Source organism: Channa argus, chromosome 3, assembly GCF_033026475.1.
Source record: "Channa argus isolate prfri chromosome 3, Channa argus male v1.0, whole genome shotgun sequence".
Taxonomy (NCBI): domain Eukaryota; kingdom Metazoa; phylum Chordata; class Actinopteri; order Anabantiformes; family Channidae; genus Channa; species Channa argus.
The window spans coordinates 8865626-8891051 of NC_090199.1; the positions used below are offsets into that span (position 1 = coordinate 8865626).

The 25426-nt window shown below is 39.3% G+C and overlaps 1 protein-coding gene across 3 annotated transcripts; it reads right to left on the reverse strand.

The window, feature by feature from the left end:
• Positions 1-842: 842 nt before the first annotated feature.
• trim2a (tripartite motif containing 2a) lies at positions 843-23612 on the reverse strand. Of its 3 annotated transcripts, none has more exons than XM_067498605.1 (12): positions 23466-23612; positions 11219-11397; positions 9504-9741; positions 8647-8798; positions 8378-8558; positions 5886-6609; positions 5572-5675; positions 5205-5372; positions 3833-4001; positions 3411-3481; positions 3132-3272; positions 843-2383 (listed from the first exon to the last, which is right to left on the reverse strand). In XM_067498605.1, the coding sequence occupies exons 2-12, from the start codon at positions 11350-11352 to the stop codon at positions 2231-2233; spliced, it is 2235 nt and encodes a 744-aa protein (XP_067354706.1). In that variant the 5' UTR covers positions 11353-11397; positions 23466-23612; the 3' UTR covers positions 843-2230. The 3 variants fall into 3 exon arrangements, with proteins under 3 accessions (XP_067354706.1, XP_067354704.1, XP_067354705.1); XM_067498603.1 differs by lacking the exon at positions 23466-23612 and adding an exon at positions 20484-20641; XM_067498604.1 differs by lacking the exon at positions 23466-23612 and adding an exon at positions 13825-14026.
• Between the last annotated feature and the right edge of the window lie 1814 nt (positions 23613-25426).

A 25426-nucleotide genomic window follows, 5' to 3' on the forward strand; every position in this document is an offset into this window, starting at 1 on the left:
CTCAACGATTGGTTGTTGTTGTGTACAAAGTTATGTGGAGCGGAAACAGCGGTTGTACATAAAAACCTAGGGTACAAAGATGTAGAATCCAATAACAGATTTTCAAAGCTTTGTATGTGGCTTTTTCTTACATTAGACAGTCTTTTTAACAAGAGCCACCAAATTAAACGTCATATTTGTAAAACACAAATGTTTTGGCCGCTTTTTCGTGATTATTTCTGATTGTCCTTGAAGAAGCCTCCCTTCAACAGGGAGGAGCGACATTATGGCTTCGGCAAACTCTCAATCGAGCGCTTATGATTGGCCATGGGGTTGGTCACGTGTTGATTTAACGCGACTCAGCGGTCTGTAGAGTCTACTCTCTTCCTCCCCTCCTCATTTTCCAGCGCCCTCTGCTGCGTAATAAGACGACACTTACAAGGCTTGAACAGGAAAAGCCATTATGGCCTAAAGCATGTCAGTATTAATTTATTTTGGTCTGCTGCAGACATTTAAAGATAAATAATCAGTTCATTGGTTGAAAGAACATTAGTTAGAAATAACAGATCGGTAGTCATTGTAGGCAAATGTAAAAAAGAAAAATTAGCTGAACAAATGAGAAAATACAGATTAATTAAAGTTTTAAAACAACATTTCTCCTTGAGACCACAAGATGGAGAACTCACCACAGTTGAATTTCCACTTTTGTCTTGCCTTTGTCTATCTAACAAAATATTACTCACATGACTGCTTTGCCTGGTGCATACCTAGTAGAAATACTGTATATTTATTTTTAACAAACAAATGAACAAATACAGTTTATAAAGTATTGTAAAAACAAAAACAAATACAAACACAATATATATTTTTTATGGGCACTTTAATTCAATTTGGCGTTTCAAATATATTACATGACAATGGAAAAAAAATGTTTAACACGCTTGTGTAGAAAATGAATGATTGAGTTAATGATACATAATGAAAACTATGTTTAAAAAAAAAAAGTAACCATGGCTTTCTAATTAAAGCAGTGCATTTTAGACAACAAACACATAAACTGTTTTTAAGAATGGACAAAAATTGCTATAGTACACCTTGTTAGTCAACAGATGTATTTGAAAGACATAAGAGCACATGGGAAAGAGTAAAGGTGATCATGGTTTTGCAACTCTGTGCCATTGTTGGATGAAACCTACACTAGAGCACAAGACACCAACCCTTTCAGTGTGCACACTATTATGTTTCTTTCAGCATTCTTGCTAATTACTCATATTCTAGTGTGTTAGCACGTAATTATAGAAGACTGTATACAGTTTTAAAAATGTCAAGAGGGATTTATATACACCTAAATACACAGGTGCATACACATATACACAGAGGTCTGCACATCAGGTGGCTTACTGTATGCTTGATCGGTCACAACACACACGCATTCACATAATTTACCAGCATACTGTGTGTTTATTTAAAGTAATCAAAAATAACTGGACAGTTTCACATAGTGCGAGAAGTTTCATTTGGTGTTTTTTTGAGTGTCTGCTTGAAACACATACATTGGGCATAGTAGTTTATTATTAGTAAAAACAGCATGCACAAAGATGCCTAATCATGCTTGAAAATGCCCTGCTAACTACAGTAGGTGGAATATTTTGTCTCTTTTTTAGTGAAATAGGCAAAATGTGAAGAGAGTTTAATAGGTAGCAGCAGTTATTGTAACTATAGGTCCACTGATTAGCCACAACAGTAGTACGACCAGGTGGTTTTTAATTTTGTGGTAGACAAGCATAGAAAAAAATTCATATTGGCCTTGATCAACATGTGTCAGAACACAGTGCACTGCACATTGTCGCATAGCTGCAGACCAGTTACAGTGCCCATACTGACCCAACATTAAAACCATCATGTGGATTTAATATTGTGTCTGATTGCCATGGAAACGGTTATATTTTATGTAGCAATTCTTTACTTTTATTTCAAACGCAGTTAACACAGTGTGTGACAAGGGACTGGTCAGTCAGCAGCAGATGTTTATGAATATTATATATCCTCTCACTTCATCCAAACCACAAAAAATTTCCTCTATTGTTTCTTTCGCATTGGAGGTCAAACGGGACCTCAGGTGAAGAGACAGTCAAACAGGTGACAAGATTCAAGGATGAATGGGTGAGTACCAAATCTGCCAATCACTTTTTACTAAAGGGACAAGGTGTGTCTATATACACTGTACAATTTGTGCATTGTGGCAGAAAGGCTACTGCAGGTAGCGGTAGACTTTGAAGCAGTGGTTGCCAGAATCAGCAACTACAACGTGTCCGTCAGAGGTGAGAGCCAGTCCCTGCGGGCCATACAGCGGGTCTGCTGAAGTGTTGATGTATGAGAGGAATGAACCACTGCCATCAAACACCTGAGAGGGAGGAATATAGTCAGTGTTGTGCTAATACTCATATTTTGTTAGAAAACCATGTGATACTTTGTCTTCCATTTTATTTGCTTCCACAGTTTCCACAAAACCCACAAAAAAGTGCAATGAACAACACAAGACAATTATTGTGAAATGAAGTACAATTACTGTACAGTACATGGCATCTCTCTGATCTGTTGTAGAAAGATCTCTATTTGATAAATGTCACTAGAATGAGTAAATACACTACTACAGAAGAGGTTTTAATTTGTGAAGTCAGTGCATAATTCAGGGATGAAACTTCAATAGAAACAGGTCGTAGTTTGTTTTATTTGTTCTGTGTTTTATAGGAATATATTTGATATGCAATATAAAAGCTGAGAATGATATAGTTCATAACAACTGAAGAAGGCTGTTTAAAAACGTTGTTTTATAAAATTAATGGTGAAGAAGATACGATTGTGTCTATAAGGTATTTTTAATATGAAGTTGAGACTGCTGTGTTTGATTAGTTATTTCTGTAAGTGTGCATGTGATATACTATCATATTACCATAATATAATACTATGTTTCTGATGGGATTAAAAGATGAAAAGGGTAAAGAAATATATATATATATATATATATATATATATATATAGCAATACACATTAGGCCTGCAAAGTGTTAATAATAAGTATATAATAAAACTAAGACTCTGCTTAAACTTGTATTTTTACTGGACCTATTGAGGTGAAACTTTTCCACTGACCTGTATTCTGCTGTTGCCCCAGTCTGCTACTATGATGTTACCATTAACATCCACTGCCACTCCTGTGGGCGCGTTGAATTGGCCATTGCCCTCCCCATTAGAACCAAACTTCAGCACGAATTCGCCTTCTGTGTTGAACACCTTTATTTTGAAATAGAAAACATAATCTAAACTTTGGTGACAGCACCACATCAGCTTATTTATAATCATACAAGTCACGTTCATGTATTAGTAATGAACTCATGTGCAAATCACTTCCACTGCTCTCTCTACTCTTACCTTGACTGAGTGATTGTGGAAATCGGTCACGATAATTTCATTGTTGTTGTTGACAGCAGCAAAGTGAGGCCCTGATGAAAAAAAAATTTAAAGTTTTGCTTAACAGAAACGGTTCACAGAATAATTGTAGACATCCAGATAGGACTGTGCAGTATGATAATAAACATTGTCACGCAATAAAACAGCCAGATGCATTCGTGGCAAACAAGATCAAATTGAAAAAATATCAATTCTGTGTCAAAGTATTTTTACCATGATGAGCATGTGAAGTAATGTAACAATGTAACAATGACCATGTTTTATCCTTTTAGTAAAAACACTTCCTAGTTTGTCATACATTACATCTTCATTCCACACGCAGGTGTGAGAGAGACTGGGTGGAGACCCGTAGGGGCCAGTGTACACATAACCACTGAATGTACCTGCAAACTGACGGTCACCGTTGCCACGGTTACCGAACTTGGTTACCATCTTGCCGTTGAGCTGGAAGATGAAGATGCAGCACGCCTTGTTGTCGACCACGATTATGTGACCGTTTCTGTCCACTGACACTCCTTTGGGGCCCATCAGCTTCCCTGAGCCAATCTTGTTCTGCAGAAGCAAGGGATTTGACATTTATGCTGGCAACACCAGAAATTGTAGGAAATTGGACATATAGTAGTATTAGTAAATTATGCTGAGAGTAAATATATAGATATATTGTCTTTAGTTTCCTCATACAGTCAAGCATTATGCTCAGGCCAGAGGTTCTACTTTATCTTACCTACTGTATATGTGAATAAGCCGAGAGCAGAATAAAATATTCCATGAATGTTCTGAACACACATACACAGAAAAGCCGACTTAAATAACTTGGTGCACAGTTTGTGGCAGTGGTTAAGAGAAGACTTGTATTTAGTGCATAATTCCCAGACTGCCCTAAATAGAAAATGGCAATGGCTTATATTTTGCTAGTTTAAACCCCACTGAGACTGTGAGTAGGAAAACATGACCAATTCCAATATTAATGCACAAGGCTGCTGCATCTTGACTTCACATCAAAATCTCTACTTCCTTCAGGTCTCCCTTATACATGCTTTTATCGCTACACGGCTTGACTCTCGGTCAGGCATCACTCTCTCGCTTACAGCTGGTACAAAAAGCTGCAGCCCGAATGCTTGGCGGCACTTGTAAGCGACGGCATCTCACTCCGATACTAGCTTCCCTTCGCTGGCCCTTTGGTCCATTTCAGAGTTGAGTTTAAGATTTTATTGTTTGTTTTTAAGACTCTTAAGGGTCTTGCTCCCTCTTACATTAATACTCCTTATACCCCTGTTCGAGGTCTACTGACCGGCTGCTCCTTAAGATCCCTAAGACCAGGCTCAAGAGCAGAGTTGCTATTTCAATCATAGGGGTTATTTTATATATTGTTTATTTATTACGTGGTTTTACTGATTTTTCTTCAGTTTGCAATGTAAAGCACTTTGGTCACCCCAGTTGTTTTAAAATGTGCTTTATAAATAAAGTGGATTAGATTATTCAAGATTAAAACCACTGACATAGGCCATCGACGCCTCTCTTCACACTCTAGAAATTTCAGCCATTGTTTTTCCAGTTTGAACTGCTCAGAATTCAACCATTAAAGACAATGTGGCATTTAATAATTGTATGTTTGGTAGCTGTATATACCTCCTTTTATTGTTTTCACTGATTAGTAGTGAGAGGTGAAGAGTTAACATTAGAACTTCTGCACTGCTATATGATGAATTTTATGACACTGTCCCACTGACGTAAAAGACGTAAATTCGGACTCACCTTAAACTTTCCCTCACTTGAGAAGATGCTGACCCATTTGTTGTCATAGTCTGCGATAAGGATGTCACCATTTGGGTGGACGGCCACGCCTGTGGGCCGCTGCAGTTGGCCTGGAGTCCTGCCCCGGACACCAAAACGACTTTTAAATAGGCCATCGTTGGAGAAAATCTGCATCATACAAACACATCCAAAAAGATGTGATAAATCTTTTAACAGCTGAAACATAAAATGAGAATGTAAACGAATCTGAATGATGTGAAGGTTTTTCACTGTCAATGCTGTCATACTGTATGTTTCCATGGAGATGGCAAACTTAACAATAACTCTGTGGCCCTTCTTATCTGCTACATTAGGGAGTTATTTTTACCTGGACACACTGGTTGTTGCTATCTGCTATCAGCACCTTCCCCAGAGAGGAGGCAGCAACCCCCTGCAGGTTTGTGAACTCCCCTTTGTTTCTTCCTTTTGTGCCTAGAAAAAAAGCATATTTGTAGACTCAATATGTCACAATCCAGCTAATATTTTAAATACATTTTTATTAAAATCTTTGCACAGTGTAATGTAATGCAGTAAAGAAAAAATTGTACCAACAACAGTCAACATTATGTAGATTATTGTTTATATAATACTATTCAAAGTCAGACTTTTCGCCTGATTTGTTTGCAGAGCGAAAGATCTCACCTATTCTGAAGATCAGATCGTCCTCGATGGGGTTCTCTTTTCTCCTCCCTGTGCTGTACATGCTGGCCGGCCTTTTGATGGCCCTCTGCTTGATGTGCCCACTGCTTGGAGACTTCAGCCTCTTCTTTATGCCGTCTGAAGTTGGCGACACATCTATAGACTTGGTGGCCTTTATTTTAAAGGGGCTTCCTTTGATGTGTTGGTCATATAACCGCAGCGATAAGTTAAAGGTCCCCTCTTTAGGGACTGAGAACAAGTACTCGTAAGTGCCATTTTTGTTGTCCAATATCTCTCCTTCACCTTTGCTGCCATCAGGTGAGGAGATTTCAGCAGTGATGAATGCGTTACCCATCTTGCACAGTTCTCTATCTTTGTCCTTAGTGGTTATAGTGATGGAGGTGGGTACACCCACCACACAGTGCCGTAAACCTTCACCAGTTGCCACGGACTCAGACGCTACTGCATTAGTCGTAACAATAGTGCCCAGATTGTGTATGGACTTCTTTACTCCCTCTGTTTCCACGATAAAGTCCAGCTGGTCATTCTCTCCAGGCTTCAGAGGAAGCTCCTGGCTGGCCAGCTCCATGAGACATTCACTCATCTGTTTCTTCACCAGCAGAACCTCGGCCTCTGTGCCGTGGCTCAGCGCCTGCTCCGTGAAGTTGCAGCTGCTGTTGATGCCCTCCTGGCCTTGCAGCAGGGCATCCAGTTGGGCTTGGAGCACCTAATACATGGAAACAGCAGGTGGCAGCAGGGGTTACTTTGTGGTTAGAATGACTGGTATTTCCTAAGCTGTGAGTGAGTGAACCAGAAATCTTTTTTTTTTCTCTTTTAATTATTTATTGTTCATCTGACTGTGTGTAGTGAAGCCTGCACATTAAACCAACCAGCTCAACTGCAAGTTAAAAAAGTTCAGTATCGTTAAAATAGAACAAGAAAAGACCAAATAAGCATTAACAAAAAGAAAAACAAAAACAAACAGTATACTGTTGTTATTTCACCTATACAAACAACAGTCTTTGCTGCACAGAGCTGCAGGTGTACTGCCCCTGAAAACAGCTGAATACCTGTAACCAACCTGTTGACGGAAGTAGTCCCTAAAAACATTGGCAAATCAATCAGACTCGACTTTTGCTGTCTTGGTAATTCCCTCTCAGTTGGCACTTGCTATGTCTTTTTGGTTTCATTTTCTTATTACCTTCACTTCATTTGTTTCAACAACAAAAAAACACTCTGTCCCCAACTAGCTTATCAAATGTGACACAAAGATCTTGGATCGTGCAGCAACATGTAGATATTCGCATCTGGCAGCCAGCTTAATAAATCAGCTTAACATTTTTAAGAAAACAAGCACTGTTCTGTTTTCAGAAAGGGATGATGAAACGCATAAGTCTAAAACAATTTTTCCCATGAAACTGGATTCCAGGTAACTTAGATACTTACTTAGTGACAGATAGCTATCACACCGAATGATAATAAACAGTTAAATGAAGTTAAGATCCTGAATAAACTTGTGCCTTTAACTGCCATCAGTTACACATTTGTTATGCATTGCTTATGCTTACTGTGTTTCATAACCAAGTGTATAGTTTTAGCCACGTTTCCATTATGAAATCTCTCATGCTACACTTATAAAACATTAAAAAACAAAATGAATGTTGCTTGCTAATGTTTGTTTAGTTGACTCCTCACCATTTCACTCTGCTGCCAGGACATCACCACACTCACACACTCTTTAAAGCACCAAGACAGACTCACCTGCATCTGATCGTCACGCTCCTCTTCGTCTCCAACAAGAGAGGCCATTAAACCACCTGTCTCAGACTACAGCCGAATGCTTATTATAAAACCTTTGTATTTTCCTCTTTCTCTTTATACTATTTCAAGCTGTGAAGCTCTGAAGAAGCCCAGATACTCTCCACTTGTTAAGAGAAATGACATCAAGCTGGCAGTGTAAGTGTTTGCAGTATGAAACGCAGAGCTGGACTGTATTGCCTCTCTGCACACGACACACCCATACCAACCCAAGTGTGTATATAATGCACTGGCTCCATCTAGCTACAGAAACAACACAGCAGAAAGTGCCATGTCTGACTTGCGCTGAATTGTAAATCATTAGCAACCCATGTGATGGAGCTCCCTGAAGCGTAGCAGCAGGCACTTAACCAGACCGAGTGATTTGTTGTCTGGATTGGGGTGGTGCACCAGCTCTCTGACCCCCCTTCTTTCTGTCTGTTAATCGCCTATCAGACCAGCTGAGCCACTGACACATAGATCAGCAAAAAAAGCCCGATGAGCAGCATGTGACGTGATATTGCTTTCCCAAATTAGATTGAAACAAGGTCAGAGTTCCCCTAATTTTTATTGTTAAACCAGCTGTTTCTGTCGATATGATTTCTCAATAAAAACAAATCTGAGATTTCAATCCGAACAGCCCCTTTAAGACACCCACTGATTAAAAAACTTAAACAATACTATGTTGCAGACTTCACCTTCTGTTTGAGCCCATAGTTGACCTCCAGTTCCATGAGTAAAACACTTTTTCGGACATTGAGGGTCTTCTGCAACTCATCAAAGGTAGTGTGGATGTCATCCTCGATGGAGCTCTTCTGATTGGTCAGCTGCTGCAGGATCTCTGACAGCGTCTGCAGGGCTGAGTCAATCTCTGGCAACCTGAGGAGGAGCGCAGGAATGAGGAGAACTCAGGCCTGTTAGTGCAGTATAATGCAGCTACATAATGTGGTCATCATTGTCATTGTACCTTTTCTTGACAGCATCAAGCTGGGCCTGTAACGATGCCTTGTGTTGTTCCACTACATCTCTAAGAGGCACAGTTGGATGTTCTCCATGTTCGCCACATGTACACTCCTGACACATGGCTGTCTCACATGGAGGACAGTAAAATTCCATCACCTAAGCAACAGGAAAAAGTAGAAATTCAACTTAAATCCAGGATTGAGTCATAGTCCAAAATGTTGCAGTCACATTAGCAACAAGGGTGGATGTCAGTGTTTGTCGGCCAAAGTGAAATATCTCAAACGTATTGTCACTAAATTCTATACAGACGTTCCCCCTTTTCCCATGTGGTGAATCGGAGGGACTTCGATGAGCAGCAGGCTGCTCACGACACACAGGCTGACTGATTGTGCTCCTTCCTTTCAATTTGCTCAATACAAAATGTGAATTCCTAACTGTCAAAATGTTGCTGATAAAACCTTAAAAGAACGATCATAAACTCAACCAGTGACTAGTGAGCCTGACAGCCTGATACACAGTCACACACTCACACTGTAAACATGCTGTATTGAAGGTCACCAAAGCCCACAAACTAAACATGTAGACTAGAAAACAATTACAGGCAGACAACATCTGGTGATCCAGCTGTGGTTACTTACAGGTTTAACCTACATGCCTAAGTGCAAGTGGCCTACACATCTGCTTCATAAGCTCTTACTTAGAAGACATGCATAAGCTTTCAATTTGGTTCCCGTTGGGCATCATTAGAAGATTTAGAAAACACAATATTATGAGGATGAGAGACAGTTTCTCTCATGAGGCGATGAAACGGGCAGACAACCTGACTTTGTGTGTGTTTGTGTCTGTGTGCGAGACCCTTACGTTGCCCCAATGGTTGGGGCAGGAGAGCAGCTGGCCTGTAGCCACGGCAGTGATGTTGTTGAGAGCAGCGGCCTCCTGGCTGCGGCTGTCCGGCGTCCGCTGTAGCACGTCCATCAGGTTGGTAATGAAGAAGTTGTTCTGCAGTGCCGCCACACCCTTCTCCGGCAGGATCGAGGTCTGGCGGCACACAGGGCACGACAGTGTGAGGCTGTGGGCAGGGATGTAATTCTGCAGGCACCTGAAGGTGGATGGAGACGATATTATTGAGTTGGAACAATCTGTAGTAAGTTATGTTACAGAAAAAGTTTCCTGAATACACAGTGACTCTCCCATGACCCCTGACAGAAGAATGGTGCAGATTATAGATTATAGATTTACAGTTTGTATTTATGACTGTAACTCTCTAGTAAGTCTCTAGAGATACATTCTTAGTTATTCTGTTTACACAATATAAATCATAAGCATTGAACAAAAACATTTAAAGCCAATAAGTTAATTAACAGTTATTTGATGTAGGATCACAGGGAGAAAACTGTGCTTTTCGTGGCATCTAGTGGTGAAAATGATTACACCTGTAAAGTGATTTACAGTATTGCATCGCACCCGTGCAATCCAGTGCAATCAAATACAACTGACCTGCTGTAAAGCCATACATTTGTCAGAGAAGATGTTGATTTTTAAATAAAAATTCATGGATAACATTTGGGGTCACTGTTAGCTTGTTGAGTGGTGCATCTAATCTTCCTTATCTTTGTATGTATAAATTGCAGTGTTGAAACACTTCACACCTCTTTGTTTACCACAACCAAAGTTATTGCTGTGTATATATATATATATATATATATATATATATATATATATATATATATATATATATATATATATATATATATATATATATATATATATATATATATATATATGTGTGTGTGTGTGTGTGTGTGTGTGTGTGTGTGTTTGTGTGTGTGTGTGTGTATTGATAGTATAGTGAACATGTTGTTATATAAAATGTCTATAACATAACATTAAAACAATCAAGCTCTGAGCTTTAATATATATATATTTTGTAAAATCAATATGATCTCAGAGTACTAGAGTGATGACTCCTCTCATAACATCTACAATTATGTGTGTAGTTAAAAATACAAGGTACAGAAGGCTTTGTGTACAGGTCAGTGCAATAATGCCCTTCTGCCACTGAGGATTTAATCACAGTGTAAACGCTCATTTAGTTGTTCTGAGGTCTCTTTTAGTACCAAATTATAGTTTAATATACCCCTGCAGTAGATAGTGTAAATGCTATCTGGTGCATGAAATAAATAAGTTGCAAATATTAAATATGGTAGGAAAGTATTTGAAAATTTATCACAGATGTTGACGTGCAGAACATAGACATCGCACGGTGAGAGAGAACAAAGATATTGTTCATTTGTAACAGTGTAACCGAAGGAACTAGAGCAAAGCTACAGACAGACACAGGCCACAGTTTGTCTTTTGTATGAGAAACAAAGGCTGGAGAGACATAGCACCATCTCTTGTTCATATTAAGAAAAACAATATTGATTGATTTCACCTCCCGCTTACATAAAACATACAAATCTTACTTTGGAATTGAAAACCACACAGGATGCATTTACCCGCTTTTTCTACTCTTCATTTCCACAAATAAACCTCAACAGCCAATGTACACACTTGAAAAACTTGAAAACACTCACCTCTCACAGAAGGTGTGCAGGCAGGGGAGTACTTTGGGGTTTTCGTAACGGTCCAGACATATGCTGCAGATCAGAAACTGCTTGTCAATCTGGCGGACGACAGGGCTGGGAATAGTGGAGCCTTCACTGGCCATCCTAAAACTCTGAAACAGGACTCCCTCTTCCTCTTATCCTGCACCCTACAGAGCCACACAGAGGGTGGAAAAGATAAGAAAGTTTTATAACTTTTAACAAAAAAGTTAAATGCCTGCTAATTTCCTAAAACTTCGCAGGCATTTAACTCGAAATGACTGGGCTGTTTCAACTAAGACCTAATCAATTTGGCCCAAAGTGCCAATTGCTCCAGTTTGTAACTGTATTTCTGCCAAAGTAGGAAATAATGTAGTGTTTATGTGAAAAATACAGTAGCTTATGAACAGAAGTCATATCAACACCAATAAAAATGAATGGACATGTAAAGCAAAGTTGATGAAATAATTTCTGAGAGAAAAAAGGTCAGACTAGAATAGCTAATCAGTGGTGAGATAATGTTTTAAATAGATAGACCAGTTAAAGTAGAAAGAAATGCTGTGGAACAGTCTTTTGCCTTTATGAAGCAAAGTTACTTTTACTTGGAACCTCATGTGACTGTTTGCATATAAATTTAAAACAATTCAGCCAAAGATTAAAAAAGCCCAAAGTCATGTGTTATTGTGTTACAAATAAGCTCATATTTGCCTTGAGGATCCATTACAGGTTAATCCAGGAAGTGACTAAAAAGGGAAATTTCCTTCTCATTGAGCAGGAGTGCACCGGATTAGCATCAGCAGGAATTCTGACCTTTTTAAGTGGATCATGTCTCATCCAGTCTCATCAACACAGTTTCTTATCTCATAATAAATTTTAACAAGCCTACACCAATCTCTGACCTCGTGTTCAATCCCATAAAAATTGATCTGAGCTAAGTACACTGGGTGCATCCGTCCTCTGTATCAGCACATATCCTGAGTGAGAAAAGGTCTAGCAAAAATCCAATCACTGGGTGGAATCCCAGGCCTGTTATAGCCTATCCAGGTTTCCTCCAGGTACTCCAATTTCCTCCAACAGGCCAAAAACACGCATGTTTGTTAAATTAGTGAGTCTAAATTAAGACTGGTGACCTGTCTAGGGTGTTCCCCACCTCTCACCTAATGACAGCTGGAATAGGCTCCAGCCCCCACGAGCAGTTAAGACAGTGGATGGATGTCTTTACCGATGTATGGTTACCATGGTAATGTGCTACCATAGAAGCAAAAATGCAGAGAAAGAGTCAAATCAATACATTCCCAGTTAGTAGTACTATTGTCCTGTACAATCGGAGGAAAGTCTGAAAAAAATAAATCCATTACATAACTTTTCATCTTACCTAATGATTTCACTATGTGACCCAGTGCAAGATCTCGGCCGCATGTTGGAAACTACTGTATAAGCAGAGCATTAACAGAGTGAGTGGCTCTGCTGCTGGGTGTTTCTCATAAAAGGCACTTTAAGTGATGAATATTTGATTATATAAGGATACCAAAGTACTCTGGCTTCAGCGTACGTCAGTAAGAAACACACCACTGGAACTACACACATTAAATACCTTGTCTTAGTAGCACAAAAACAGTCATTCTGGACCAATGTGCTCTCCAGTTTTATCTGAAACATCTTCATGGCTGATAGTCCTGTAATGTTATCTGGCAGCTAACTTAGACTCAGAAAGTGTGTCAGTGCTTTTATTGTCTCCTCACATTCAAGACAGGCACCGAAAGAGGCCACCTCCGCTGGCGAGAGGAAACCCTCAGGGACTCCACAGTGCATGCTCTCTTTCTCCTCTTTTCTATTCCATTTTAATTTAATCTCTCCTCTCTTGTCCGTGTCTCCTCCTCTCAGATATGAGAGCCTCTAACTACAATGTGGTGATTCTGTAAGCCAGAAAATGGAGAGTGGAATTACTCTTATAATGATGCCGTCACTGGGGCTGTTATTTCCAGTATTTCATAGCTGTTATCTACACTAATGTGTTTGCTGTAAGATTATTATTATGACTTGAACAAAACCTCAGAGCTGTTCACAATTTGCTCGGTTCACATTCACATTAAAACTAGCTTCAGAGGCCATAAACGTTTAGGCATAAATGAAAAGAACTAAATCTTCTCCATCTGTGAGACATGAATGACAGCATATACACTGCGTGCCAGTACAGTGCATACGCTCAAACAGAAATCTCAGTCTGTAGGCTGAGCTCCACAGGCGAGATTAGGCAGATGAACAGAGCATCAGAAATAGCACTGATTATTAAAAACAAAAAAATCCTAAATCCCTCTGCAAGACAGTCACAACAGGACAACAGAAGCAGCCCAGTGCACAAGGTCGCGGCAGCCACACAACGCTCCACACTCTTACGTAATCAGATATACACCAGTTAAGCAAAATAATTCCTGCCGGACTGAGCTGTCATCGCCTACACAAAGGAGGGTACATGTGAGAAAAGGGAAATTTGTGCTAAAACTAAGGGGGCTGATTCCATGAGAAAATAGTTGTCATCATGCAAGACAACAGCAGCTTTTCCAAATGCATAATCATATTAATACAGACTGACTTACAGGGCTGCATCTATCAACAGGCTTCATCCAGTCCAGTTCACAGACCGAAACACTGGCTTCATGTGAGTGAGATTCGTTGTGCTCAAATTTCTTACTGTGTATTTATGGGTGTGCACACACACACGTGAGCAAAGTTGAGGAGGGGCGATGTTTCACATTTTGCATCATTTCTCCCCCCTCCCTCCTTTGCTTACTCTTTCTCAGCACTTCCTCTCCTCCCATCACTTGCATTCGTTGCCGAGTCTGTCTCATCCATTCAACTTCCTCCTACCTATCAGTCTGAAGTAAATGCTGGCTCACTGCAGTGCAGTGAGCGTGTGCAGCGTCAGGAGTATGTGAGCGAGCATTGGCTGACGAATGGTGACCTAACAAATGTGGGAAAAAAGGGACAGCAGTTATGGGCCCCCTCCATGGCCAATAGAGTCGAAGGCAAACAGAGCTTAGTATGTACGTGGGTGTGTGCACGTTGCTGCTGACTCACTCTACGTGCAGAGACAGAAGAAAGGGTAAAAAAAAAGGAACCTAGGATAATCAAAGTCAGAGGCAAAATATGAAGAAAAGGGGACAGAGGATGAAATTCATGTATGAATGTATGATAAGAAAAAGAAGTGAGCACAGTGCTGCAAATCTGACAAAACCCGAGTGTGCTGTACTTATAAGCATGTACATTGTCCTTCATATATCACACGTGCGCAGACCCACACACACCTACGCTATGCCCCTATTCCCCCATCATCTAGAGGTGCACCGGTCATCTGCATATTTAGTCTACCATCACATCACTGTGTGGTGTGATGAGTTCTTTTATCGGCCGGTCTTTCACAGTTTATATTTTTCTCTTTGGTGTTTAGTTGTCTTGACAGGTCTTTCAGCACATGATTCTGTGCACTGTTGACGTGTTCTCTGATTTGACATTGACATCATTAAGATTCTCAGTCGTCCAGTTGTCGGTAAATAAGTCACGGTAACTGGATTTCTTTGTTGTTGCTTGTAAACCTCGGTCATGGGGATGGTTGATCTAAACTTCTCTCTCTGGTTGGGTGAATTTCTTGTCTGAGAGGCTCTACACCTGCTTGACCCGTGTCTTTCTTGTCCTCTATTCTTGGTGCATAATCAATATTACTCCCGGCGATCTCCTCTGCTGTTCGTTTGTTGTCGAACCTCTCCGGTTTCATGTTCTGGATGAATTCAATGACTCCAACAGGGACTGGGCTGAGCAGAATGACACTGTGCATAGGTCTGAAGAAGCGGGGGATTGTAATTTTCCCACGAGGTTCCAGAAGCTAGCCAGTTATTAAGCTACAATCATAAAAAATATGTGACATCAAATGGGCAACAGTCACAATATACAAGTTTTCAGTGCACATGCAGAAGCTACAATTGCTACATTAACATATTAGTTTAATCAATGTGAAAATGTTAAGTGTCACAGTATGATACTCACTGCTCAGTGTTAAGGGAAAACTAAATTAAAATCAATTAAATTGATTGTTATGAACATCATGTCAGGCTGAATGGATTTAGTGAAGAAAGATACTATGAAAGAAAGCACTGTGAAGGACATTTCCGTCGATGTAGATAATGTCGTCCATCGGTGACAGTGTAGCACAAAATTTTTTAAAATAATGGCATCAAATAGAAAGTTTTAACATGTTTGCCAAAACTTATCCGGCTCCTAAGTTGGGAATTGTTGCCTAACTTACACAATGATAGACTTTGCTCTCCTCCTTTCATCTACATTATCGTTTCATGTGGAGATCTTTTGTACAGTTGCCTTCCCAAAGTAAATTGACTGCTTATTATGCCTGGCAGCTCCACGGCTGTTCCAGTGATCTCATTTCAGCAGCTGCCAAGCTCGGACTCAATCAGGGGAGTGGGACACAGCACAACAACAACGTCACTGTGAATAGCATGCTTCACAAATAGTCATTGGTCGTGTTTTAACATCAACATGCAGAAGAATAATTAATTTTCAAAGCTTCTTCTTGGAAAGAATCCCATGAAACAACAAAATCAATAATGTTATAATCACCCTGTCAAAGACATACGGTGTCATTTAAAGAAAGCAGCTGCAGCTTTTAGAATGTGTTTCTAAAACTCAAGTAAGTTGTGCATTTGTTGGGGACTATTTCAAAATCAAATTCCAAGTTTCACATGCAAACAACAACACAAACATTGTTCTTTTCATCTACTAGTTGCAAAGGTCCCCACAGGAAGCTTTTACTGAGGGGTGAGAGAGGCTGCCTTCAATTTGAATAATGCAAACTCACATTCATCCAGCCAAAGGTTTGTATGACAAACAACACACTTCTTTATCGCTTTGTTTCTGCTCTGTTCTGGGCACAGTCTGTAATATAAGTAAACACTAAAAGTGTCAATGTCACCAGTATCAATCAAAACACAGGACTGGATCCTGCAGTGATTTTCAAACGGATGAGATAATAAATCAAATGTGAAGAATAGATAAACAAAAAACTAACTATGCAAAGAAAGAAATATGTGTAATAAAGAGAAAATAAAAGCTGAGTAAATTAAGCATAAATAAAATATTATATGAATAACAGCGCAAAAACCGGCTGTAAAAAGAGTTAGATTTAGGTTTGTATTCAAAAGTATCTGCACTTGCAGCTCTTCTCTGATTCTTGGAGCATAAAAACAGGCAAAATAACGGTTACTTGGCAAATGCAGCAAGAAAATATGAGTTTTTTCACAGAGATACACAAACTGTTGACTTTCCTCTGCAAGTTATGCAGGTACACAGTGAATGTTCTCAACAATTCCAGTGTCTCTCCAGCATAAAGAAGTGGAGGTATAAAACATGCATTCACACTCTGAGTAAACACATCACTTAACTTCCCTGTTTACTCCCTCATCCATTTACCCACCCACATCATAGTTTTAGACACTTTAAAGGCCACCATCATGCAGCGCGAGGCCAGTAGCTTAATAACAGCTTGTCCACCTCACGTAAGAGCTGTAGAAAACTCAACCCATTCTCCAAAATATGAAAGCAACTTTAACCAAAGTTAAACCTTAACTGTCGACTGCTGAGATTCTAGACAAAGCTGTAATTTTTTGCTCAACTCGTTTCCACTCACCGAGAGGAAACAGGCAGTCCTGGTCTGTATATTTTGGGTTTTGGTTTATGCAGTAGTGGCTGCGCGAGTGCTGCTCCGGGTTTCCCTCTGGTGTCCATCCCACAGCTCTTTCCAGAGCACTGACCTCAGCTGTTTTTGACATCTCTATGTTTCTGAGCACACCAAAAACAAAATGTTTTGTTGTGACCCTGCACAATGATGACACAGCTCACTCAGAATGACCCCTTTTAAAAGGGTAAACGATTAAAGTAACAATCCTGAGATAGAGGATTTTTCCAAAATAGGGCAAAGTGAGGCTGTGGGATAAAATAGAACCATGAGGCACTTAATTATGTGATAAATCATCAGTATATCATATCACATATAATTTCTGGTCTGAGGAGAACAAATCCACTCCACAGTATTTCAAGGCCTCTCATGAGTTTATCCTGCTAGATGCTGTCCCGATCCTAAATGTGACTGGAGTGCTACATATGAAAACTGTAAAAATGCCTCAAATGACACTATGAGCACATTCATTCAATTACCTTCACAGAACCTGTTTAACCGGCTTTCACCCCTCTCAAAAAAGACGGAGAAACATTAAGACTAGGACAAGCGGGTTCCAGAGCAGCACATTCCCCCAAGCTGCTTAATTAACTCGTTAACATTTTTAGGTAATTGTTGGTCTTATTTATGGGGTTGGGGACTGTTTTATGGGCAAAGGTATTTATTTTCTTATTGATTACTGTAATTTTTTCCACAGGGTTTTAGTATTTCATATTTCCCTAATCATCTCTTAATTTAGATATTCCCTTTGGGTGATCTATAAAATTATTAAATAGATTTAATTGTATTGATGGATTGATTTTATTATTTATGTTTTTATTTTTTTTATTTATTTATTTTTTTTCCCTGTTGGGATTTTTATGTAATGTGGTGTGCAAACAAATTCCAATGGGCAATGTTGAAAAAAAGCCAACTCCACCCCATAAGGCTGGAGGGTCAAACTGAGGGAGCAACAGTTTAGTCTTATCTACAACTTTGATGATAAATTATTTCAAAATATTTTTAATTGATGAATTGCCTTTAAACTGGTAAGAGTGAGAGTGAAACTGACTATTAACAAATGGATGCCAATGTTTATACTTACACATTCAGTTTAATCTACTTTTTAGGTCATATTTTCAGGCCCTTTTTTCAAAGACACATTTTTAAAATTGAATTATATTGGAGACAACCTGGGATATAGGTGTATATTTTTATTTTACCGTTTTTCTCAGTCTATCAAAGCTATGTAAAAATGCTCTTATCTTACTCCACTCTGCCCTAATGTTTCCTTATATAAGTCATATTAGTTTGTCAGGTCAGAAGTCCAAGAGTCCAGTCTCATGCAGGTTATGGCAGCATGTTGACATCAGAGTAAAGTCACAGGACAGTTTTTTATAGTTTTTTCCTGCACAGCCAGTTTGTTTTACCTCACGTCATGTGCAAGAGTTTATTTGTCTTAACTGCAATTTTATACAGAAGACGTTGATATGTTGAGAAAACCTAACCAGAGTAAATCGCATTTCATTCTTCTTTGCACAGGTTTATTAAATATAGTTAAACTGTGTTAAAATGTTTTGGGTTTTTTTTTTTCAGATTGGAAAGCTTGTTTAAATTCAAACTAGGCTTTTATGGTTCCATGTTAGACGGTTGAGATCTGACTGCAGAAGTTAAAAATGAGCCTGCACTGTGAATGAAGCCTAAATGCTTTGACCCTGCAGTTTGGAATGACTCCAGAATCACATCATCCTATTTGTTGTGAGTCACACATCCATAATAAATGTTTCTGGTAAGAAATTGCCTACTTACTATAGCTACCAGGCCTAAAATCACCATAATCAGGAGAGAACAACATGAATTGTTGACTTTAAACATCCCATAACTGGTGTTTATGTGTGGGTCATGGTGGGATTTGGTTTTTGTGTTTTTGAGACCTGTCAGCACCTTTACTCCGATGGTCACCATATAAGAACATTTCCAAGACCATTTCATCAGCCTTGCAACAGATAGATGAAAAAACGTAGCTATCTGCAGCAGCTCCATGAAGCATCTGCAAGTTATTAAATAACACACCTTTATGTAACTTTTTCAGCTTTCTGCTTCAGTGGAATCAGGGGCTTCACGTCTTTAACACTGGAGAGGATCACACAGGCCCCACCCCTGCATTATAACAACACTCTCATGCTAATCTAAAGCATCCACTGGGGACAGGATGATGAGAGATTACAGTGGCAGAGCACGCCTTCAGCCTGGACATCCCATCGTCCCCACCCTCCCCCTTGGAAAAGTCTAAAACCACCAGCAGCATCTTTCAAAGCATTTCATAAAATCCAAAAATAACACAGTTTGTTCGGGCAGTTTAGAGGCATTTGTTTTCTTCAGAGAGTTGAAACATTCATGTCAGAAAAACAAATGTATTATTCTTTGTCTAATCACATTTACATGCTTCTAAGACAAAGACTGTGCTCTGAGCGAACACGGAAACTGCACGTTTGTGTATATGTTTGTGTGTGTGCGTGTGTCTGAGTCGGCTATATATCTGCCAACCATGCATCTGGTCACACTAGATAAGACAGTTCTGTGTCTGAGTTTGCATGTATGTTGTTTACTGACCTCAAATTAGTTGTGCAAGAGTGAGGACATTGTAAACTGTCCATGCTGCACATCTGTCAGCCCACTGTGGCTGATTGACCAGACAAAATGTACCTCTGGATCAAAACAGTACTCTTCTAATTCTTGATTAAATTGTATCACATTGTAAGGTACGGTTTGTTTAAACCCAAAATATATATAATCAATATGCTTGTTAAATATGAAAATTGCCATTCTCCTCTGTGTAAGTTAAATGAGAAGTTAGAGCCAGTTAGCTTAGCTTAGCTTAAATACTGGTAAAAACAGCCTTTAACATTTAAAGCTGGGTCACTTTTCAGAGTACTAAAGCAATTTTTAATTGGAATTTTAATTCTAAAAATAGAAATTTGGAGAACTAACTAGATTATTTCATCACCTTTAACAGCTGATAGACAGTCTGCTTTTGTTTTTCAGTTTGTTCTCTTTAAAAACATTGAAGACAAACTTTGAGCCATTTAAATAAACTTCACTAAATTCCCTCAAACATTTTCACATGGTTTACAGTGCACCTGCTACTTTTTTAGCAAGTGAGCATGAAAAACAGGAAAAGGAAATGAGACTCAAGTAAATATTCTGCTTCATGCACCTGCACAGACTTACACTTTAAGCACATTTGCTAAGAATAAACAATATATATGTCGCAGCCTGAACTCCAGCTGAAACCTGCATTTCTAGTAAGTCCTCAAAAAAAAGCCTCCAGGGTAAAAACCTAGAACTGTTTAATAAAAATTTTTTCTGTGGCAGATTGACACACAAACAACTCTTTTAGCAGAAGAAGCACTGAATAAAACCTACAGTGCCACAGTTTGTTTCTGTTTTCCTTCATTCTGTCATTTTATCCATCGATTGCTCACTGTTTCTAACCTTCCTCTCCATCTTTAAATATCAAACATCCCAACTTACTTCAACTCCATGGCTGCTCTCCTGTCCTGTCTCTTCACTGGTGGGAAAACAGCGCTGTCACATAATCCTCCTAATGTCTGATACGCTGTTTGTGCAGTGGGCATGGAGGTGAACGCATTTGAAAGACCTGGGGCTGCTGTTACAATAATACAAACAGACTGACAGAGAGCCACTGGTAGGACAGTGGGGAGGGCTCGTCAGTGGTGTAGAGGGAAACATTGGACCAATAGGAGGGTTTATAAACACAGAGGGAGGTTGGGCTTAAAGCCTGTGCTGCTCTTTAAGTCCAGTGAGGGCAGAGTCCTAGAGGCTTCATGAGCATGACGAGAAACAGGGAGTGATCGGACAGAAAGAGAACAGGGAAGGAAACCAAACATACAGTGATTTGATTTGTCCAAGCACTGACCCTGGTACGACAGCCGGGGCTTGTCATGAATCCATATTCTCAATGCTAAAACATAATATAAAAGAGTTGAACACCTGCATGATCTAATGCAAAGTGTAAAGCAAATAAAGTTTTTCCATTGGCGTTTCTGAGCATTCTTGAAAACAGTTTGGATTTTCTGACAGTTGCACACAGCATTCGTTACAGTGAATGGTGATCACAGTGCAGGCACGTGCAGTAAGTCACCGTCAAAACAGCAAAAATGCAGTAGCTGTTTGGCACCTACTTCTTATTTGACAGCAAACTTAGCCAAACCCTTGCAGCCATGAGCTACCACCTCCAGATACGGTTTTGCAGTAAATGTTACACCCTTTCACACACAGACACACTGCAACTTTTCCAAAGCTACTGAGTTAAGAGTCACTACGCTGGCTCGCGTCCAGTGCTACTTAATTAGCTTTAACTAGACAAATGCCGCGGTTGTCGATCCCCATGCAGAGCCGATTGATCCTGGGAGGTCAAAGCAACAGTGAAACAGTGAGGCAGCCTTCAGGGTCTTTAGTCGCTGTACCAGAAAAACATCAATACAACCACCAGCCAGCATTCAGAGGAAAACATGTATGTCTCTGTCTGTATGATCAGATGATGCTGCACTTAAAAAAGAAAAAAGCCTAATGAAATACAGGATAAAGTAAACTGAGTTTGGCTTGAAAAAGTTCAATGTAATACTGATGCGTTGCCAGTTTTGCTACTGAGAAGAAACTTTAAACGCTGTCTAAACATAAGCTGATGTATGATTGATTAATTGTAGAACTGTTGCAACATGTGGCCTCACCCTGTACATTTGTAGCGAACCCAATGAAAACTCCAGTTCTTGATTAGCAGGAGAAACATTTACACGCATCGCTCTCTTCTTCCCGTTCCCAGAGTCGCTTTCTGTATTCAGACACCTCTAATTCCACAGTGACTGAAAAAACATCTGCCATAGAAAAGTAAAAACATCAGACATCAAAGGAAGAGACGCTCACACACATAGAGTGAGGAAGAGAGACAGGGACAGAGACAGAAGGACAGAGAGAGACCTTGATGACAGTTTGTCTGTGAAGAATGGAGTCTTGTAATGACACGAAAATGGTTTTATGGTCTGCTGCTGATACAATGTCATGAAAAGACAAATTAAAATATTAAGTAATGCTGCAGCTAAGCGCTATCAAAAAATTAACCGAATAATCATTCAAGCAGAAGTCAAAATAAACGATTAACCTGCAATGGAAAATCTAACGGACTAGTTCCGTATCTTTGGAAGAACCTTGGTAATTGTTAGGACAAAAGATTTAATTGGCTCAGCTTAGCATTAAGGCTGGAAGCGATACTGTCGGTGTCAAAGGTTGAAGTTATTATTTTTTTTAAATCCACCTGCTATTATTCCAAATATAATAAATATCATGTTTGTTTAAGAGAAAATGTCTCATCTGATCTGGACTTCTGTCCTGTCTCTCTGCAGGACAAACAGCTTGTTCTGGTTGCTGAAAAATGTCTGACATTTTCCCCTTTGGGAGACAAAAAACATAATCCCTCCCGTGACATTCTGCATCCAGCTATTAGATATTTATCAATCAGTGACAAAATTGGTAAACTACTAATGATGTTTACGTTTGATGTAACACCTTGATGCAGACACAAACTGCATATTTCTTTCCATAAAATTTTATGATTATAGGTTCAAAACTGCAAATGATGCACATTAGACTGCACTTTTTTTTTTTGCTCAACGTGCTCTCCAGCTTTACTGACAATGAACTTGAGAACCATACAGACTTTACAATGTTTCGATTTTCTGATGTTTTCACTTGATAAATATTACGTGTTTTTCTGTTAAAAACAGTCTGTGTTGTGCATAAATGTTTTAATCAAACAAATGTGATTCCCCTGACTGGTGACCTGTCCAGGGTTTACCCCACCTCTCGCCCAATGACAGCTGGAATATGCTCCAGCCCTGAACAGGAGATTATGGATGGATTGATGAATCTTATTCACAGGCATTTTTCACAGCAGATATTTTGACACAATAATGCCTCCTGCAATGCACCAGTTACATTTACACCACCTGCCTTTGAAAAATCTGAATCTGTGCCCTAAAAAGCTCAGTCTACACCAAATCTAACTTAGGTTTAAACAATGACAGAGTAATGAAATATTGTAGTACTAAACATCTCTACCAGCTCTAAAAGCTGAGAGAATATAGACTATTAATCTATATAAGCTGAACACCAAAACTATTTCCAAATTATTTACAGTAAGTCCATCAGTAGGCATAGAGGTTCATTGAACTTCTTACTGATTTAAGCTGCTGACATAAACATGAGCCTTTAGCTTTCTACACATTTCCCTTGGGAATAGACGTGGTATAGGAAAATGAAGTGGACGATATTCAGGAATTAACAAATCACTCAGGCTGGTCGCTTGTACCTGACACTAGATTGAATTCACATTTAATGTTATTCCGGAAATGCATTTCTGCATCTAAAGCTCCTTTTGCATTAAGCCAAAAGGTTTGGACATTTAGTCAATCCTACAGAAAGATTAATCTCACTCACCTACAGGTTTTGGTATCACCCGGTGTGAAAACTACAGCGACGCATGTGGAGTTGCTGTATCAGATGATCCTCACTGACTTTGCCCTGTTAAATTGGTCAGCTTGTTGTTTCTCTCCATCCACCTCCCTGTCTGCAGCTCTGCACAAAACAGTCTACAGCTGAACCGAGAGCAGCCTCCACTCACTTCCACCTCATTCATTAAAGGGATCTCCCGACAATAAAAGGGAAAGGCAACAGCACCCGGATGTTTCAGTCCAGTTACAAAGAAAAGATTTGTAAAATAAGAAGCAGCATTAAGTAAAAGTAACACAGTCCAGGAATACAGAATTACTCATGAAAGTCTTGTATTTAAAATATTAAGCCACAAAAGAAAGGTGACATATCAAACAAGACAAATAATGACCCCTATAAGTGTTCAGCTATCATTATAGTATTGCAGTATGTTGAAATAGAATTTAGCTGCTGTAGCTGCCGGTTTTAGTCTTGAAAAAATATCGCATTCTTGAGCTTCTATGACCTTCACCATGTGTGTGTGTATCTGCTGATTGGTGCTGAGCAGAATGTGTTGATCAGAGCTTTTACTCTAAGTGTGCTGAGAGTCAACCAAAACAAAGTTTTTGGCATCGAACAAAACACAATGAGCTATAATATGCAAAAATGCTGGTGATAAAGGCAAAGCAGCTCAGCTTTAGATAGTTTAGCGCTGGTAACATTGTTTGAAGAAGCAAAATCTGAAAGCTATAAACATATACACCTCATCTACTATGAACATTTACAAAAAATAAACATTTGAAGTTTTTAAACATGACCAGTCTCCTGACGGGACGTCCCAGCACCAATTGTAACGGTGCATCAGACTCCTCTCTCTCATAAGGGAGGCTGTTGCCATAACAACCCCACATTATGTAGCTGCCCGTGAAAGGCTCTTTTCAGATTAAAAAAAAAAAGAAAAGAAAAGAAAAAGACAGAAACAAGTTATTTGCATTCCTTCTCCATTAATGATTATGTGGTATAGAGAAAAGGCCGCATGAGGTTTATTGTCTGGTGTGTATCAGAGTGGAGGGGGTTGGTCTTCATGCATCTGAAGGCTTTGAAACTATTTTAGAAAATAATGCTGTGTGTGTGTGTGTGTGTGTGTGTGTGTGTGTGTGTGTGTGTGTCACAGTCAAAGAGCACCTGCTTAGCATGCAGTGCACACACACATCGTGTAATGTCTAGGTTCCCCTAGACCAGGGGCATAACAACAGACTCAACCATTTCAACTTGTTTCAGCATCACAACTGGTAGGTTAACAGCTTCAAACCTGTAAGATCATGAAACCTAAGGAAACAGATTTCAATTATGTGTAAAAGTCTGTGCTCAAAGTGTTACAAAAATATCATAAGCAAACTGCGGGGAGTATATTATGCACAACAGTCTGTCAAAATGTTAGAACTTCATATTATGCAATATTTGTTTTGTTAATAAATCAAAGCATCCTATTTTAAAAACATTTTAATATGTTTGGAACGAAAGATTTAATACATAAAACACATTTAATACACATAACCAATAACTGAAGCTGTTAAATATGTTCAGTAAAGTTAAAGTAGGATGTATTGTGCTGAAGTGAAAAAACTCAACCACATGTGCCACAGAATTTTTAAATACACACAAATACAGTACAGTCTATTCAAAGAGTGCACAGGGCTGGTCGTCTTTCTGCTTTTCTTTTTCTGAACATTGAAATATTGAAGTGGCCATTGAAACCCAACTCATCATACTTTGAATGTCAGGAGAAATAAGATACGATGTAGTTTTAGCAGATTGCATGGCATTAAAGTTAACACGTTTGTAGTTACTAACTCTAATCGTTCTTAAGGAAATTTGGTGTGGGGACAAAACCAGAATACACAGACGAGAGTTTGACGTTTTGTCCATAATTTTATGACACAGTGGTCTCAGCTTCCTGCACCTGCTGC